Source organism: Rhincodon typus, chromosome 37 (genome assembly GCF_021869965.1).
Source record: "Rhincodon typus isolate 14 chromosome 37, sRhiTyp1.1, whole genome shotgun sequence".
Taxonomy (NCBI): domain Eukaryota; kingdom Metazoa; phylum Chordata; class Chondrichthyes; order Orectolobiformes; family Rhincodontidae; genus Rhincodon; species Rhincodon typus.
The window spans coordinates 12,219,766-12,238,310 of record NC_063368.1 but is presented as its reverse complement, the minus strand read 5'-3'; the positions used below and the strand labels follow the sequence as shown (position 1 = coordinate 12,238,310).

Here is an 18,545-nt window from a genome sequence, read left to right as displayed (position 1 = left end):
AACTGTTTTTTCCTTCACAGATGTTGCTCGGCCTGCTGAGCTTTTCCAGCAATTTTGTCCCTGTGCCTGATTTACAGCATCCGCAGTTCTTTCGGTTTTTATTCAGGATTCAGTGCTGCTTTTTAGATGAGACATGAGCAATGTTGCTCATGTCTTCCTTGATTGATCAAGGATTTTCCATCCTTGATTGGATGGAAAAGGTCCAATGGCTGCTCTTTCAATGGAGAGCCAGGAAGCTCTCGTTGGTGTCCTGGCCCACATTAACCCCTCAGCCAATGTTGCTAAAACAGATGATCTGATTGTTGTTGGCTTATCGTGTCAGGGAGCTGGCTGTGTACAAATTGCCCATCTAGTTTCTGACAGTACAAACAGTGACTATACATTGGCTGTAAAAAGCTTGGGGTCAGCCTGATGGTCTAAAAGGTGCTGGGGGAACTGCGAGTACAGTATTTCTTTCTTCCCCAATCCTGTTGGGAGCTGTTGTAAGGCATCAGCTTGTATGAATTGGTTTTGAGTGGCGAGACTCATTCAAAGAACACAGGTCTTGATGTTGAAAGGTCGTAGTTGTGCTTTCTGGTTCTGAGGTCAGAATTAGCTTTCTGTTATGAGGACAGTTTATCCCCAGATAAGGGCAGTCCTCAGGTTGTGAATGGGTTTTGTTTGTAAGTCAATTTGTTCACAAGTCAGAACACAATGCAGGACAATATAAAGGAGCTGCTCATTAATAAAGGAAATGTCCATACTTCAGATACTCAAAATGACACCCCTATATGGGACCGCATGCGTAAATATGAACATTCGTATGTTAGATTTTCCTAAAGTGGGGACTCTGTGTAGTTAGATATAGGATTTTCCGAAAGAAGATGGTTTAAAACTGGTGTGAAAATACTTGGTCAAAGAGCTATAGGCTTTAAGGAGGGTCTTTGATGGATTGGTGAACCAAATAGCCTCCAGTCTTCTGCACCGTAAAGACTTTAAGGAAATTAGGAAGGGATTCCTAGAGTTTACGGTTTCAATAATTGGCATGATGCATTTAAGGGTGGAGCAAAGGGAATGGGAGATGAATAAAGTTGCTGGAATAGTCACTGAAGGGGGCAATAGGAACAGAGAGAGAGAGAGAGAGACAGACAACCTGGTCCAATGTCCAGCGATGAACAGAGATATGGAAGGAAGCTGAAAACCATGGTTTGGGATCAGTCAAAGAACGCTGGACCCATTGGCCAAACCCAACCAAAACACGGAGATATCAGACACCGAATTTCCCAGCACCATCGGTGTTATATCTACTCCCAGACACTCCCAGAATTTGGGAACGTGTGGAAATTCAATGGCAGCATTCTATGGCAGATGGTCAATTTGGGACATTCAGTGCCCCCATGGAAACATATGGATAGAATTGTTTGAAATTAGCTCTGTAGCAGTGTCGAACGAACCTGGGCATGTTGGCTAAGCACCAAAGTGAGAAACGCTATACTAATGGTTACTGGACCAATAATCCAGAGGCTCAGACCCTGCAGCATGGGTTCAAACCTGGTCACAGTCGCTGGTGGGATTTAAACTCAATTAATAAATCTGGAAATTAAAAACTCAGCAACGATGATTACAAAATTATCAGTGATTCCTGTTTAAGAAAATGTCTGGTTGACTCAGGGTAAAGGAAATCTGCTATCCTTACCCAGTCTGGCCTACATGTGACTCCAGACACACAATAATGTGGTTGACTCTGAAATGCTCAAGTGAGCCAAACAGACCAAGTGCAATTAAGGATGGGCAACACAGGATGGTCTCGTCAGCGATGCCCACTGAAAGAGAAAAGGTACTTGACCATGTACGAGTACTTCTGAACTTAATGACCAAGCAGAGTTGTCGGGATTTTAAATCCAGCGACAAGCAGCTTCATACCCGTGGAAGGAGACAGATTTTTTCTTCTTAGTGAAGAGCCATTTTTTTTCTCTTCTTGCGTACTCCAGGTTGATTCCCGACATGTCTCCTTTGCATCTGATCTGCTCCTGGCTGGGATTCTGGAGCCGGCTGAGCTCATCAGACTGCCAGATTGTTCTGAAGACGATTTCAGTCATTTTTCAATGGTAGCTTCCCCTGGTATCGATGGCAGAACTGGGGGCACAAAGTGGCTGATGGGATAGTTGTGGGAGGGATAGTCACCAACACGTTGGGATAGACTTGGCAGAAGAAGAGATCAGCTGAATTTAGTCAGTGGGGTACACGGCCTCACATTTTCTGCATTTCCCCTGACAGAGCCTGTCCCCATTGACAGCACAAGAGAACCCCTCTGGCCCAGCAGGAGAAATGATACAAAGAGCAATAGATCAGAAGTTAATCTCATTAATCATAAAAAGAACACAGCGAATCATGTCTTATAAGCAACTGAGAGTACAGGAAGTGAGGCATCACCATAGTAACACAGGAAATGAGGTGTCACAATGGTATAAAGAACACAGGAAATGAGGTGTCACAGTGGAGTAAAGAACACAGGAAATGAGGTGTCACGACGGTGTAAAGACACAGGAAATGAAATGTCACAATGGTGTAAGAACACAGGAAATGAGGTGTCACGCTGGTGTAAAGAACACAGGAAATGAGGTGTCACAATGGCATAAGAACACAGGAAATGAGGTGTCACAATGGTGTAAAGAACACAGGAAATGAGGTGTCACAATGGCGTAAAGAACACAGGAAATGAGGTGTCACAATGGCGTAAGAACCCAGGAAATGAGGTGTCACAATGGCGTAAGAACACAGGAAATGAGGTGTCACAATGGTGTAAAGAACACAGGAAATGAGGTGTCACAACACTAAAGGAAAAAAGAAATGATGTCCTTAGAATGGACAGATCTCCAGTTTGTAATGAACAGTCTGCCTTTGTTAGTCCTGGCCATTGTCCAGTACCAGTCAGATTCTTATCTAGTTTGTGATCCTTGGTATGGTTAGTAAGTTTGCAGATGACACCAAAGTTGGTAATGTAGTAGACAGCAAGAAGGTTACCTCAGAATACAATGTGACCTTGGTCAATTAGACCAATGGGCCAAAGAGTGGCAGATGGAGTTTAGTTTAGATAAAAGTGAGGTGCTGCATTTTGGAAAGGCAAATCAGGGCAGGATATATACACTTAATGGTGAGGTCCTGGAGAGTGTTGTCAAATAAAGAGACCTTGGGTGCAGGTTCATAGTTCCTGGAAGGTGGAATCACAGGTAGGCGGAGTAGTGAAGAAGGCGTTTGGTAGCTTGCTTTTATTGGTTGGTGCATTGAGTATAGGATTTGGGAAGTCATGTTGCATCTGTACAGGGCATTGGTTAGGCCATTTTTGGAATACTGCATTCAGTTCCTGTCTCCCTGCTATAATAAAATGTTGTGAAACTTGAAAGGGTTCAGAAAAGATTTATGAGAATGTTGCTGGGGTTGGAGGGTTTGAGTTATAGGGAGAGGCTGAATAGACTGGCGTATTTTCCCTGGAGTGTCGGAGGCTGAGGGGTGACCTGATAGAGGTTTATAAAATCATAAGGGGCATAGATAAAGTGAATAGCAAAGGTCTTTTCCAGTTGTCCACAGCCCAAGCTACAAATTTTTGCTAAGACCTTAAAAAAAGTTTTTTCTCTCAGGTGGGGGAGTTGAAAACCAGGGGCCATATTTTTAAGGTGCGAGGAGAAAGATTTAAAAAGGAAATGAGGGGCAATTTTTTTTAAACAGGGAGTGGTTAGTGTGTGGAATGAACTGCCAGAGGAAGTGGTGGAGGCAAGCATAGTTACAACATTTAAGGGACTTTTGGATAAGTTCCTGAATAGGAAAGGTTTTGAGAGATATGGGCCAAACGCAGGCAGATGGTTCGAGTTTAATTTGGGAACATAGTCGGCATGGACTAGTTGGACCGAAGGGTCTGTTTCCATGCTGTATGTCCTTATGACACTATGACATTTGGACAGATGTATGAGTAGGAAAAGTTGAGAGAGATATGGGCCAAACATAGGCAAATGGGACTAGTTTAGTTTAGGAAACTTGGTTGGCGTAGACGAGTTGGACTGATGGGTCTGTTTCCATGCTGTATTGACTCTACGACTTTAAATTACTACAGGAAACTTCATGACCACCACTTTGGTCATGACAATTCTGGACAAGGTGTTTACAAAATGGAGTTTGTCAGAAACTATTAGTACAGACAATGGACCACGTCAGTGCACAGAGTTCCTCGTTTGCAATAGAATTCACCACTGTCCCATACAACCCCTGATTGAATAGTGGCGTCAAACTTTTCCACAGTGCACTAAAGGACAGTTTGAAAGCTAGTCTGTCCAAGGGTAAAATGTTTGTTCCTACTTCCCACAGATCGATCCGCCTTTTTCACATGGAAAGACATCAGTTGGAATTGTGATTCGTTAACTTTAGCAGGCCATGGACCATTCTTAAACCATCGAACGGGAATGTCAGAGCGAAAGCAGCAGAAATTGCTAAGCGACAAGATGCGGAGGGAACCACAACTTGAAGTTACAAATTGGGTCCCTGTCAACTGGTGAAATTGTGACCACAGACACATAATTCCCTCTGAGCCAAAGCAGGTCAACAATTGCTCAGTATCAACACTTAACTGTTGGATGAATATACAAAATAGAACAGGAAATATTTGGTAGCAACCAGATGAGGACATCTCAAGGGCACTCATTATAAGGATACATTGAGTGGCTGTAATGTTGATTCTACAGAACTATTGCCACTAGGCAATAGCACAGTGGTATTACTGCTGGACTGTTAATCCAGAGAGAGACCCAGGTAATGTCCTGGGGACTTAGGTTCAAATCCCACTAATGGCAGATAGTAGAAATTGAATTTGGAATTAAGGGTCTAAAAACGACCATGAATCTGTTGTTGATTGTCAGGGAAAACCTTTAGGGAAGGAAATCTGCAATACTTGCCTGGTCTGGTTTACATGTGACTCTAGACCCACAGCAATGTGGTAGACTCTTAACTGCCCTCTGGGTAATTTGGGATGGGCAATGAAAGCTGGCCCAGACAGTGATGCCCTCATCCTGTGAATGAATTTAAAAAACCCTCAAGTTGGCAGACATCAGTGCGGTCATATACAGTCTTGCTATTGGAAAGACTTTCTGTACTTAAAGAAAATGGACACACTAACTTGCGTAGGTATTCGGCTGTTCAATGTTTGATTACTTGACGTTAATAAATGTGCTTTGTGATATTAGTCAAGCCTGTAGTATAGTCAGAGAAACAGACACTAAACTGAACTCAATAATAAATGTATGAGAACAGATATTGTAATTGAACTCTTGCTTACACACACACAAACTGGGGTGTTATCTCTGCATATCTCCGAGGCACATCCTCAATGTGTTACAATTGTCACAAGACACAGCAAGAGAGAACTCAGGAGGTGATCGTGTCAGCACAGGGAACACAAGAAATGATATGCCTTTCATTTAATATTACCGATCCAATGAATTATCACTCAGACTTTACCATTCACTGACTATCATGAGAGGTCTCGAGAATGTAAATAGAGAGAAACTGTTCCCATTCATAAAAGGATCATGAATAAGAGGGCACTGATTTTAAGTGATTTGCAAACCTAGCAAATGCAGGAAAATTTTTTTCACACGGCGAGTCCTTCAGATCTGGAATGCACTGCCTGGGAGTATGGTGGAGGCACATTCAACTAAGCCATTCAAGAGGGTATTGGAAGATAATTTAAATAGAAACAAGGGGTATGGGAAAAGGCAGGTGAACAGCATGTTATAAAGCTCATTGGAGAGCTGGTGAAGACACTATAGGCTGAATGGCCTCCTTCTGCACCATAACCATTCTGCAATTCCGTGTTCATTCATTCGGCAACACTCCTGGACTCTCACGGGTTAAATGTAACCTGTTAACAGTCATCAACTGATTCCTCACCCATGAAATATTGGCTGTTCTAAGTTCTGCCACCTTTAATGAAAGATTTTCCTTATTCATTCACAGGATGAGGACAATGCTGGCTAGGCAGCATTTATTGTCCATCCCTAATTGCTCAGAGGGCCGTTAAGAGTCAACCACATCGCTGTGGGTCTGGTAAGGATGGCAATTTCTTTCCCTAAAAGGCATTAGTGAACCAAATGTGTTTTTCCAACAATCAACAATGGATTCATGGTCATCATTAGATTCTTAATTCCAGACATTTTATTGAATTCAAATTCCACCATCTGCCATGGCGGGATTCGAACCCATGTCCCCAAAATATTACCCGAGTCTCTGGATTAACAGTCCAGCAATAATACCACTAGGCCATTGCCTCCCCTTAATTTACTCAAAATGTTCATTCTTGTATTACTTTCCACAGATACTGCCAGACCAGCAGAGTATTTCTAGCATTTTCTGTTTTTTATTTCACATTCTCCAGTTGTTGGAGGGAATCCTGACGGACAGGATTTACATGTATTTGGAAAAGCAAGGACCAATTAGGGATAGTCAATGTGGCTTTGTCCATGGGAAATCATGTCTCACTAACTTGATTGAGTTTTTTGAAGAAGTAACAAGGAGGATTGATGGGAGCAGAGCAGTGGACACGATTTATATGGACTTCTGTAAGGCATTCGACAAGGTTCCTCATGGTAGACTGTTTAGCAAGATTAGATCACATGGAATAAGGGAGAACTAGCCATTTGGATTCAGAACTGGCTTGAATGTAGAAGATAGGAGGTGGTGGTGGTGAGGGTTGCTTTTCAGACTGGAGGCCTGTGACAGCAGTGTGCCACAAGGATTGGTGCTGGGTCCACTGCTTTTTGTCATCTATATAAATGATTTGGATTTGAACAAATGGTTAGTAAGTTTGCAAATGACACCAAAATTGGAGGTGTAGTGGACAGCGAAGAAAGTCATCTTAGAGTACAACTGGATCTTGATCAGATGGGCCAATGGGCCGAGGAGCAGCAGATGGAATTTAATTTAGATAAATGTGAGATGCTGCATTTTGGAAAGGCAAATCATGGCAGAACATATACATTTAATGTTAAGGTCTTGGGGAATGTTGCTGAACAAAGAAACCTTGGGGTGCAGGTTCATAGTTCCTTGAAAGTGGAGTCCCAGGTAGATAGGGTAGTAAAGAAGGTGTTTGGTACACTTGCCCTTATTAGTCAGTGCATTGAGTATAGGAGTTGGGAGGGTCATGTTGCAGCTGTACAGGCCACTATTGGAATACCGTGTGCAGTTCTGGTCTCCCTGCTATAGAAATGATGTTGTGAAACTTGAAAAGGTTCAGAAAAGATTTACAAGGATGTTGCCAGGGTTGGATGGTTTGAGCTAAAGGAGGAGGCTGAATAGACTGGGGCTATTTTCCCTAGAGCGAGGGATGCTGAGGGGTGACCTTATAGAAGTTTATAAAATCATGATGGGCATGGATAGGGTATATAGACAAGGTCTTTCCCCTGGGGTGAGAGAGCCCAAAACTAAAGAGAATGGGTTTAAAGTAAGAGGGTAAAGATTTAAAGAGACCTAAGGGGAAACGTTTTCACACAGAGGGTGGTGTGTGTATGGAATGAGCGGCCAGAGGAAGTGGTGAAGGTGGGTACAATTACAGCATTTAAAAGGCACCTGGATGAGTATATGAATGGGAACGGTTTTGAGGGATATGGGCCAAATGCTGGCAAATGGGACTAGATTTATATAGGATATTTAGTGGGTATGGATGAGTTGAACTGAAAGGTCTGTTTCCATGCTGTACAGCTCTATGACTCTATGACTCCATCTGCAGAATTTGCCCTGGCAACTCCTGCTCAATGTTGCTTTGTAATGCCACCAATTCAGTATCGACCTGTGAATTTCGTTCATTCAATAACACACATGCAATATCACCCTGGCTGTGTCATCTATAGAATATCATTCATTCAATTTCCCAAGCGCTAAACACCAATTCAATATCAAACCCTGTGAGAGGTTTGAATGATAAAAGAGATTGAGCATTTTAGGCCAATACTTGCTAGAGTTTTGAAGAATGAGAGGAGATCTAATCAAGGTATATAAGATGCTAAAAGAGACAAGCTAGATGTAGAGAGGGTGTTTCCTCTTATGAGGCAATCTAGAGTGACAGGATATCATTTTAGAATAATGGGTGGCAGATAATTTTAAAATAGAGATGATGAGGAATTACTTCTCTCAAAGGGTCGTGGAATTCAGAGTGTGGTGGATGTTGGGACATTGAATAAATTTAAGGAGGAGATAGTAAGGTTTGTAATTAGTAATGGATTGAAGGGTTAAGGAGAGCAGGAAGGAAGGTGGAATTTGAGGCCAAGCTGAGGTCAGTCATGATCATATGAAATGGCAGAGCAGGCTTGAGGGAGTGGAATGTCCTACTCCTGCTCCCAGTTCTTATATTCTTATTAGGAATATCCCCATTCATCCATTGGTACTCTGGCAGATATTAGCAAAACTAGAAGAAAAAATAGATTTCAATGTAGCATTATCATCTGTCTGGCTTCCCTTCTCTGGCTTACTGTGAACTCCCTCTCTTTCTTGGGCTCCTTCTCCAACTATCTGCTCACTCCTCTCCTCCCCTGCCCCAACATCAGCTTGAATCCCACCTTTTCCTAGCTGCTTTCAGTTCTGAAGAAGGGTCATTGGACTCAAAATGTGAACTCTTGTTTCTCTCTCTCTCTACAGATGCTGCCAGACCTGCTGAGTTTCTGCAGCAACTTCTGCTTTTGTTTGTTTCAAATCTCCAGCATCTGTAGTTCTTTTTTTAAGTAAATCGGGCTGTTGGAAGAGTATTTGGCTGGCATGCCTGTAAAGTTCCTGGTACAGTTCTATATTCAACCAGAGACATTTAGATTCACAATTGCACCAGATTCCCTCTGCTGGTACAAGTATATATCAAGCAGATAAAATTCACAGTGCATGAATTTCTCAGGCATCTCAGTGATATCCATACACACCAACTTGCCAGAAGAAATCAATTTGCCATGATGAGGGAGAGGATGAGAGCCAAGAAACGCTTTGTGTTCACTCCATGCTAGCCCAGGGCTACTGAGGCCAATAGATTTGTCCCAACACCATCCCAACTGAGATCAGTTAACCTAGCAGGGAGCAGGTTTCAAACATAGATTGTGCGCCCTGGTTTCAGTTCTGATTGAGCTACTGGGAAACTACACATCTAAATTCGACCTTGATTAGAGCAACTGAACTATACAAGAACAGGCCATTTGGCCCACATTGTCCATGTCAATGTTTGTGTTTCATGTGAGCCTCCTCCTACTGGCTCAGTGGTTAACACTGCTGCCTCACAGTGCCAGGGACCCAGGTTCAATTCCACCCTCAGGCCACTGTCTGTGTGAAGTTTGCATGTTCTCCCCATGTCTGTGTGGGTTTCCTCCAGGTTCCTCCCACAGTCCAAAGATGTGCAGTCTAGGTGGATTGGCCATGTTAAATTGCCCATAGTGTCCAGGGATGTGTAGATTAGGTGGGCTATAGGGGGATGGGTCTGGGTGGGATGCTGTGAGGGTCAGGGTAGACTTGTTGGGCCGAAGGGCCTGTTTCCACACTGTAGGTTTTCTATGATCTACATCACCCCTCTGGATCAGCATTACCTCCTATTCCTTGTATTTATCCAGTTTCACTTTAAATCCATCTATTCTCAACCACACCTAGTGGTAGCGAATTGCATATCCTCACCACTCTCTGCATTAACAAAGCTTCTGGATACTCTATATTTAAGGCCTTTGTCTTGGTCTGCTCCACAATTGATAGTGTCCTCTTTATATGTAGCTTATTGAAACTTTTGTAATATTGTCAGCCTCTATCAGGTCATCCCTTTTCTGGAGAAAAGTACCTGTCTTTTGATTTAAATAACTGTCTTTGGTAAGTTTCACAGTGAGTAATTTATTTTTATGAAAGCTATATTTTAAGTGAACATTACAGCTCCATCTGGCCACCATTCTAGTAATAAGGCATTTCACTAATATTTCAGGGCTTTTATTCATGTTAATTTATGACTGCCATGTTAGTTTATTGCTGTGATTTTTTTCCCTTTTTTTATGATTGTAATGTTAGCACTTCACTTGACGTTTCAGTGCGTAAATTATGACCTCCATTGATAACAGATTGAAGTGAAATTTGAACTTTTCTCTGAAATTGACAACAGTTTCCTGGAATCAATCCAAAGTGTTTTTCAGTTCCTAAGGGCCTACTTCTGTTCTTTTCTTTTCCCAATACTATTTTTCACTGGCAGAATGTTTCTGGGGAGTCATCCTCCAGCTTCAGTTAGGCAAATCTTCACAAACTCGATCTTCAAACTGAGTACAAGTTCTCAGATGCTTTCTGTGTGATGCATAATGAAGACAGCATTTTCCCTGGCTGAGCTGCAGGCTGGCTAACATCTATCTCTTTTTTTCTGCCCAGTGCCCACTTGGCCACAGATGATCCAAGATTAAGCTGCAATTGCTGCTATGTCTGTGCCTATTATGAAGGCAATGCTCTGTGTATATACTGTTTACACAGCTGCAAAAGGTGAAGTGTAATTTGCAGACGAGGGGAGGCGATGGCCTAGTGGTATCATTGCTGGATTGTTAATCCAGAGACCCAGGTAACGTTCTGGGGGCCTGGGTTTGAATCACCGCCATGGCAGATGGTGGAAATTGAATTCAATAAATGTCTGGAATTAAGAGTCTAATGATGACCTGAATCCATTGCTGATTGTTGGAAATCAAAACCCATCTGGTTCACTAATGTCCTTTATGGAAGGGAACTGCCGTCCTTACCTGGTCTGGTTTACATGTGACTCCAGATGCACAGCAATGTGGTTGACTCTTAACTGCCCTCTGGGCAATTAGGGATGGGCAATAAATGCTGCCTGGCCAGTGATGCCCTTATCCTGTGAATGAATAAAAACAATTCTGGGGTTTTAGGGAAGCCTGTAACCTGCCACCTCTACACCCCACTCTATGCAAATGAGAAGCATATTAGCCTTGTATCTAAATAGAAATGTTAACCAGCTATCTTTGATCACCACTGAAACAGAAGAACAGGTTCCAATATAGCTTTTTTAGCTTGCTATTGATAATGTTTATCTGAATCTGAGTTTCCTTGCGGACTTAGAAGCATCTATCACTGTCTCCAGCAGTAAACACTTGGTACTTGTCCTTTATTAACAGAATTTACATTTTCTTCTGATCTTTAGCCATTAAAATCTCCTATGTGCGCTGTCAGATAGGCTCCAGCCTTTTTATTTAACGTACATTGACAGATACAGTTGCAATATATTTCTGAAGACGGTTTCATTTTGTTTTTCAGTAATTTTAATTGTGGATTCAAATGGGAAAAGAATTGCTTTAAAGCAAAGGATTGCTGCCTATTATGAAAGCAACACTTTGTGTCTCTACACAGCTGCAGTAGTTGAAGTGTAGTTAGCAGATAAGCTGGCACCGAAGAGTTGAGTGCAAATGGATCTTTGGTTGGCAACAAGAAGCTGATCCGTTTGTGAACTGGTGACCAGTTATCAATAATAAAGCCCTTCTGTCTACTCTCTGATTAGTTTTCAGAAAGCTTACCAGGTAGGGAATGTGAACAAAATAGTGAGAAGCCTAAGAACTCCTGGGCTCAGGAGCTCACTTGGTTCCCTGCAGTTTAAGCCTGAAGAAAACCAGTTCATTTTTCCTCCAGAGGTTTCTGTAAGCTGTGACTTTTAATTAATAAGGCAGATATCTTTAATCAGTTTGAACCAGCCACCTTGCAAACTAGTGAAAGCTTTCAGAGCAGGAAGATTGAGAAGCTACACAAGAGTCATAAGAATCATCTCAGCAACCTGCATCAACAAGAACCACTGAACTGCCTTTCCAATCTTTGCCACTGCCCATAACACCCATGTTTTTTCCCCTGCCTGTGTACATTGTGTGTGTGTGTGTGTGTGTGTGTGAGCGAGAATGTATCTGAGTGTGTGTGTGCACATGTGTGTCTCTGAGTGTGTGAGTCACTCTGAGTGTGTGTGTGTGAGTATGTGTGTGTGCGTGTGTGAGTATGTGTGTGTGTGTGGGAGTTTTAATTGGTAAAGTTATATGTCAATGGTTCATAATGGTTTACCTGTAGCTGCAATCTAATTATTTGTAATAGAGATTTTCGTTAAGGGCAGAAACTTGGTCTGTGCTTTCTCTGAGCTGGCTCTGAACTGGGGAACCTTTGTGTGTTTTTTACAAACCTTAATTTTTGTGATGGTTCCGGGAATAGCAGGGCTTGATTTTCAGCCCTGTGAGGTAGAACACTATGATCACCTAATAAACCAAAAGATATGATCCTAAAATGTAATAATCCTATAACCTTCACACTTGTAACAAAGCGAAGGAATGAATAAAACCAGGGAATTTAGAAAGTTTTGGAACCTGCCATCAATTGAAGAGTTAAATTGTCAGGACTCTCAATGTAATTCATTCCACTCATTCAAAAGAAAATAACAAGATTTAACATCTGTACAAATTGTGACACTCTCAACGCAGGGAGGAGACATTGTCTTTGTGCTACCTCTTTGCTTGAGCATCCAGCTCTAGCCCCATTTCTCTGCCCCAGCCCTGTACCCATCAACGGGTACAGAGCACAATAAAATCTCAGTTACGACTGTGGGCTTCCACCTTCAGAAACAAGATGCAGATCAGGATCATCAGTCCCACAGGACCGGAATTTACTCTCGGTTTGTTGTCCGCAGTCGAAAGGCAAGGTTAAGGATCTTGATATTCACAGTGTAGGTTAGCATTGCTGAGGCAGTTTTCATTTTGAATCGTTACAGCCTGCTGTCCTTTTTTGATGAAGGATCTGTAAAAGAGGAATCATTATGAGTGAGTCTTGAGAGATTTTTTTTGTTGCGTGAGGGTATTAAGGTTGATGGCACGGAGGTGAGCAGATGGCTTTATGAAGATAGAACAGTACAGCACAGTACAGGCCCTTCAGCCCATGATGTTGTGCTGACCTATTATCCTACTAAGACCAAACTACCCTGCATACCCCACATTTTACTATGCTCCACATGCCTATCCAAGAGTCGCTTAAAAGTCTCTAATGTATCTGACTCCACTACCACTGCTGGCAGCGCATTCCACACACCCACCACTCAGGGCAGATGAAACAGACTTGTAGGGTTGATTGGCTTCTTACAGGGGGCATCTCAGGACATTCCATGGGTGGGACATCTTGTCAGCTCTTTGGTGTGGACTCAATGGGCCAAATGGCCTGGATTTTATGGCTGCACTTTGCCAGTTCTCCATTTTTCTTACAATCTCTTCCCCCTCTTTGCATCCCTTCCCCTTAGCCTTGTGTTGTTCATGTTGATCTCAGTAGAGAGGACACATTCTCTTCCTTTCACACCTTAATTTACACACATCTTAACATCTTTTTAAACTCTTTCACCACCATTAACAACCCCATTGTCTTTTGCGACAGAAACAGAAGTAGCTGGAGAAACTCAATAGGTCTGGCAGCATCTGTGGAGAGAGAAAGCAGAGTGAACATTTTGGGTCCAGTGACCCTTCTTCAGAATTTTTCTAGCATTTGCAGTTCTCAGGATTTTCTTTTCTGCCAAACCATCTTCCCCCTCGCTCTTCCTCCACCTCTGTTAAAAATATATGTAAGAAAAACTATTTTCCAACATCTTCTAGTTCTGAAGAAAAGTCACCCTGGTGGGCAGCACAGTGGCTCAGTGATTAGCACTGCTGCCTCACAGCGTCAGGGCCCTGGGTTTGATTCCAGCCTCCGGCAACTGTCTGCGTGGAGTTTGCACATTCTCCCTGTGTCTGCGTGGGTTTCCTCCCACAGTCCAAAGATGCACAGGTTAGGGTGGATTGGCCATTCATAGTGTCCAGCTATGTGCAGGCTAGGTGGATTAGCCATGAGGAAATGTGGCATTTTGGAGATGGGTGGGGTGGGGGGCAAATGGGTCTGGGTAGGATGCTCTTCAGAGGGTGTGTAGGACTTGATGGGCCAGACACCGTGCTTCCACACTGTAGGGATTGTGTGGTCTCTGCAGGTGCTGTGTTTCTCCAGCATTCTCCGGTGTTTGTTTCAAGAAAATTAAAACGTCGTTGTCACGATTTCCCATTGGGAAATATACGTCACAGTTAAAGGGAGATTTCAGCAAAATGATCAGGAAAGCTAATAGAATGTGACCATTTGTTGCCAAGGGGAATTAAATACGAAGGTAGTGGGAAAAATCAAAGCACTGTGGATGCTGGAAATCAGAAACAAAAACAGAAGTTGCTGGGAAAACTCAGCAGCTCTGGCAGCATCTGTGGAGAGAGAAAGCAGAGTTAAACTTTCGGTCCAGTGACCCATCTCCTGAAGAAACAGTAACTTTGCTTTCTCTCTCCACAGCTGTTGCCAGACCTGCTGAGTTTTCCCAGCAACTTCTGTTTTTGTCACCGAAGTAGAGAGGTCATGCCTAGTTATACAGGGCATTGGTGAGACTGTATCTGAAGTAAAGTGTGCAGCACAGAAACAGTCCCTTCGGTCCAACTTATCCATGCTGACTTTATTTAAAGAAGGATGTGGATGCACTGAAAGCAGTTCAGAGAAGGTTTACTGGATAATTACCTGAATTTGGTGGGTTGTCTTATGAGGAAACATTGGAGAGACTGGGCTTGTATCTGCTTGAGTTTAGAAGGGTCAGAGGGGGGTCTTGAGGACTTTTTGTGGAGAAGATGTTTTGTCTTGTGGGAGAATCTAGAACTGAGTAAGGGTCAGAGTTTAAAACCGAGATGGGGCGAATCATTTTCTCTCAGAAGGTCATGAGTTTTTAGAACTTTCTTCCTAAGCAGGTGATGGAAGCAAAGTCTTAGCTTAATAGGAATCTATCTCCCTCTGCCTTAAAAATATTCAAACAGTGGGTGAAGGCTTATTTGAGGTAAGCAGAAACGCAGGCTTTATAAGCAGATCAGCCAAGATGTTATTAAATTGCAGAGCAGGTTCAATAGCCTACACCTTCTGTACGTTAATCGTTACTCCGTGAACAATCACAGAGAATCCTGGAATAAGCAACTGAGTCCTGCTGGAACTATTTGAGAGGATGATGCTTCCCATAATGGTTATCTTACCTGTAAATGTGGGCGGGGCTCTGGCATTCCCAATGAGGTCACTTTGCAGCAAGGATTCCGCTAACCACCGTAAGGCTTCGGTGCAATACTCCATCTACAACAACAACAACAACTTCCATTCACAGAGCACCTTCGAGGCAGTAAAATTTCAGCCAGTGATTCTCAAAGTAGGTTTGACATGGAGTCTAACGGGCAGATTGGGTTCAGGTCATAGGTTTTAAGGAGCTGCTTAAAGAAGGCGAGGGAGGTGGCAATGAAGGAAAGAGTTGCACTTACGTGGTGCCTTTCCCAAAACCCGTTACAGCCAATGAAGTACTTTTGGAGCATCTTCATGGCTGCAATGTAGGGAATGTAATGGACAATTTGTGCACAGTAAGCTCCCATAAACCCTTCTGCCTTCTCACCAGGAGACCTAACACTCCTCCCCTCCCCCAATCCCGGGTGTATTGACCAATATTTCTCCTTCAGTCGACAGCTTCGAGAACCGATTGGCTGATCACAGACATGTTTAATTTTTGAGGGAATTTGCTGTGCACAAATTGGCTGCCAGGTTTCCTTGGTTACACCACTATCTATACTTCAGCTGTTGTGAGGCACCTCGGGACATTCTGAGTTTGTGAATGTTGCTATAGGAATGAAAGACCCTGTGCTTTGGCCAGGACACCCGGGGGATCTCAAACGCTTGATATCGCAGCACAGAGATGGCATCTGAGACAGAGCAGCACTCCCTCTGTACTACACTAGATTGTCAGCCTAGTTTGCTGTGCCCAGGCCCTGGGTTCGGACTCAGACTCAAAACTTTCTGACTGAAGATGAGAATTTGGTATGGCTTTCTTACCTATGGATGAAATACAAGAAAGAACTCGAAGTTTAATCCTTACTATTGGCTCCTACCTCTCAAGATTTCTCATTCCTCTATATTTTTGACAAACACATCGAGGGACCCCCCTCTGGGTGAGTCTAAAATTGCGAGTAGTTCCCATTTTCTACATCCATTCTGAATTGTCCAAACCCATCACACCCACCCTAGCAGTGGTGGTAGTGGCAATGCCACTGGACTAGTAATCCTGAATCCCAGGTTAATATTCTATTGACATGAGCTCAAATCTCATCATGGCAGATGGTGAAATTTGAATTCAATAAAGATCTTGTAGGGGAAAGCTAGTTTAATGGTGACTGTGTTACTGCTGACCAAAGATAGAAGTTGCTGGAAAAGCTCAGCAGGTCTGGCAGCATTTGTGAAGAAAAAAATCAGGGTTAACATTTCGGATCCGGTGATCCTTCCTCAGAACCTTCTGAGGTCAGAGGAAAATTCACCAGACCCGAAACGTTAACTCTGATTTTTTTCTTCACAGATGCTGCCCGACCTGCTGAGCTTTTCCAGCAACTTCTGTTTTTGTTCCTGATTTACAGCATCCACAGTTCTTTCGGTTTTTGTTTCGTGTAACTGCTGATGATTGTTGCAAAAACCCACCTAGTTCATTAATGTCCTTCAGGGAAGGAAAAGCTGCTGTCTTTACCCAGTATGACCTATATGTCACTCCAAACCCACAGCAATGTAGTTAACTTCGTTCCTGGCTTCTGGGCAATTAGGGGTGGGCAATAAATGCTGGCTGATGCACACATCTCTTGGACATTTGAAAAAAAGCTGTTCCAGGACGTCAATTCTCTATGACATTATCTTTCTCTCGGACTCCATGCCTTCTAAATTGAAATCTAGTTTCCCTATGGTTTTCTGTGGGGATCTTGTGGCCTGTTTGGTAGCTCCTTTGCCTCTGGGTCAGAACGTCCAGTTCTGAAAGCCAAGGAAGATACATTCAGAATGTGGCCAAACAGGTCCACTAGCAACTTGCAAATCCATGCAACATGTGCGGAAAGCAGGAAGTAAGAATGGGAGAGATTCCTGGTCTGCCATAAGAAATTGAAGCCTCTACCATCAATATCCATAATTCCGTGGCTGCAACATGCAGATAAAAGTGTATGTTGCCACAGCTTTGGGACTGTTTGGGGAATGTGGATCAGACCAATGCCAACAGCAGAGGGTTTAATGCCCTGTTCCAGCTGGCATGCGTTCAGGACCTGCCTCCATGCCCTACCGGTGGTGAAATTACAGTGCAATGGATCAAGTGTGCTCTCTCTCAGAGAACCCAAGAGTATTGTCTCGCTATCGAGGCAGAGCTCAGAGATTGCACAAACTGGGAACAGTCATGTTTCTAAGTCAGACACGTGCCCAGGTTTACACACACACACACACACAGACACACAGACAGAGACAGATATTGTTTAGAAGAGAAATTCAAGTTGAAAACAGAAGTGACTGTTCCAGTAGATTGTGTGTCTGTGTGTGTGTGTGTTTGTGTCTGTGTGCCTGCATCTGTGTGTGTGTCTGTGTGAGTGTGCGTGTGTGTCTGTGTGTGTGTAATTCAGTAACTGGAGAGGGCCCCTGGCTTTTTCCAGTGGGTTTGATTAAAAGAGGAATTTACTCTTTCCACACATTAAACTTACCTGTTTCTCAATTACCTTTAGCCGCCTGTCATGGTCCCTGATGTCAGTGATGTAGCTTAGAACACTGTCAACCCTAAAACACAAAATGAGACATCAGGCAGCAAGACACTGCAACTGACCCTCTCTCTGATCTGCTCAAAGGGGCATCTGTTACAGTCACATTCAATCTCTCCCTTACTGCCAACTGGCAATTCTGCCTCTTCTCTCACTCTCTCCTTGAAACTCTGCCTTTCCCTCACTCCCTACTGGGAATTCTGTCTCTTTCCTCACTCCCTCCTGCTCCACATATTATCAAGGTCCTCCCCGTTGCTCATTGTGGTTCACTGAACCATACTTTTGTTTTAATTTTTTGGAGATGTTATGGCACTCCTCCAGAGCAGGTGGGACTTGAACCTGGGCCTCCTCAATCAGAGATAGGGACATTGCCACTTTGTTACAAAAATCCAAAAACGGCAAATCCCAAAGTGCACCCAGAACTGAGAGGGAATTTCCAAATTTACTATCCCATACCCACCAAGAATTTCTCAAGGGTCTGAAATTGAAACCTCTCCTCCGGTAAGCTATCTGGAGAAGACTGAAAAATGCCAATCACTCTTCCCAAATGTACAGATATGTACAGGCCCTCATTAGGCCTCTATTGGAGTTCGCTGTATCCTGGCAGGGATGTGTCTGGGCCCTGTTGTAATTTTAATCCTGAGATCTCAACAAAGCTTTCAAGGTTGACAGTTCCGTTAAAAGAGAATCATTAATCTTGTAGAGAGGGCAGTGAGACATACATAATGAAACTCTAAAATTTATTTAGGCCATTTTTGGCAAGATTGAGGCAGTTCAGAATAAGAAAAATGTATTTATTGAAGTGATGTAGTTGTGGTGATTCACTGAGTGATATCAGGAATGAAAGGTCCAGGTTACAGGATAATGTTAAAGGACTTGGGTCTTTTTTTTCACTAGATCAGAGAGGCTTAAGTCTGGGAGATAGTA

General features: G+C 43.1%; 2 protein-coding genes across 3 annotated transcripts in view; both read right to left on the bottom strand.

Annotated features, from left to right (window-relative positions):
* LOC125487137 overlaps window positions 1–2,236 on the bottom strand; it is a 23,560-nt gene extending 21,324 nt beyond the window's left edge. The window contains exon 1 of the mRNA XM_048617363.1: window positions 1,903–2,236. Within this exon, the coding sequence (XP_048473320.1) occupies window positions 1,903–2,078 (176 nt within the window). The 5' untranslated portion in view covers window positions 2,079–2,236. The remainder of the gene's footprint in view (window positions 1–1,902) is intronic.
* An 8,896-nt stretch (window positions 2,237–11,132) lies between these two features.
* trpm4a (transient receptor potential cation channel, subfamily M, member 4a) overlaps window positions 11,133–18,545 on the bottom strand; it is a 78,615-nt gene continuing 71,202 nt past the window's right edge. The window contains exons 24-26 of one of the 2 annotated variants that reach the window (XM_048617724.1): window positions 17,565–17,637; window positions 15,060–15,153; window positions 11,133–12,789 (exon numbers count right to left, since the gene is read on the bottom strand). In XM_048617724.1, the coding sequence (XP_048473681.1) occupies window positions 12,758–12,789; window positions 15,060–15,153; window positions 17,565–17,637 (199 nt within the window). In that variant the 3' untranslated portion in view covers window positions 11,133–12,757. The remainder of the gene's footprint in view (window positions 12,790–15,059; window positions 15,154–17,564; window positions 17,638–18,545) is intronic. The other variant, XM_048617725.1, reaches the window with a different exon arrangement.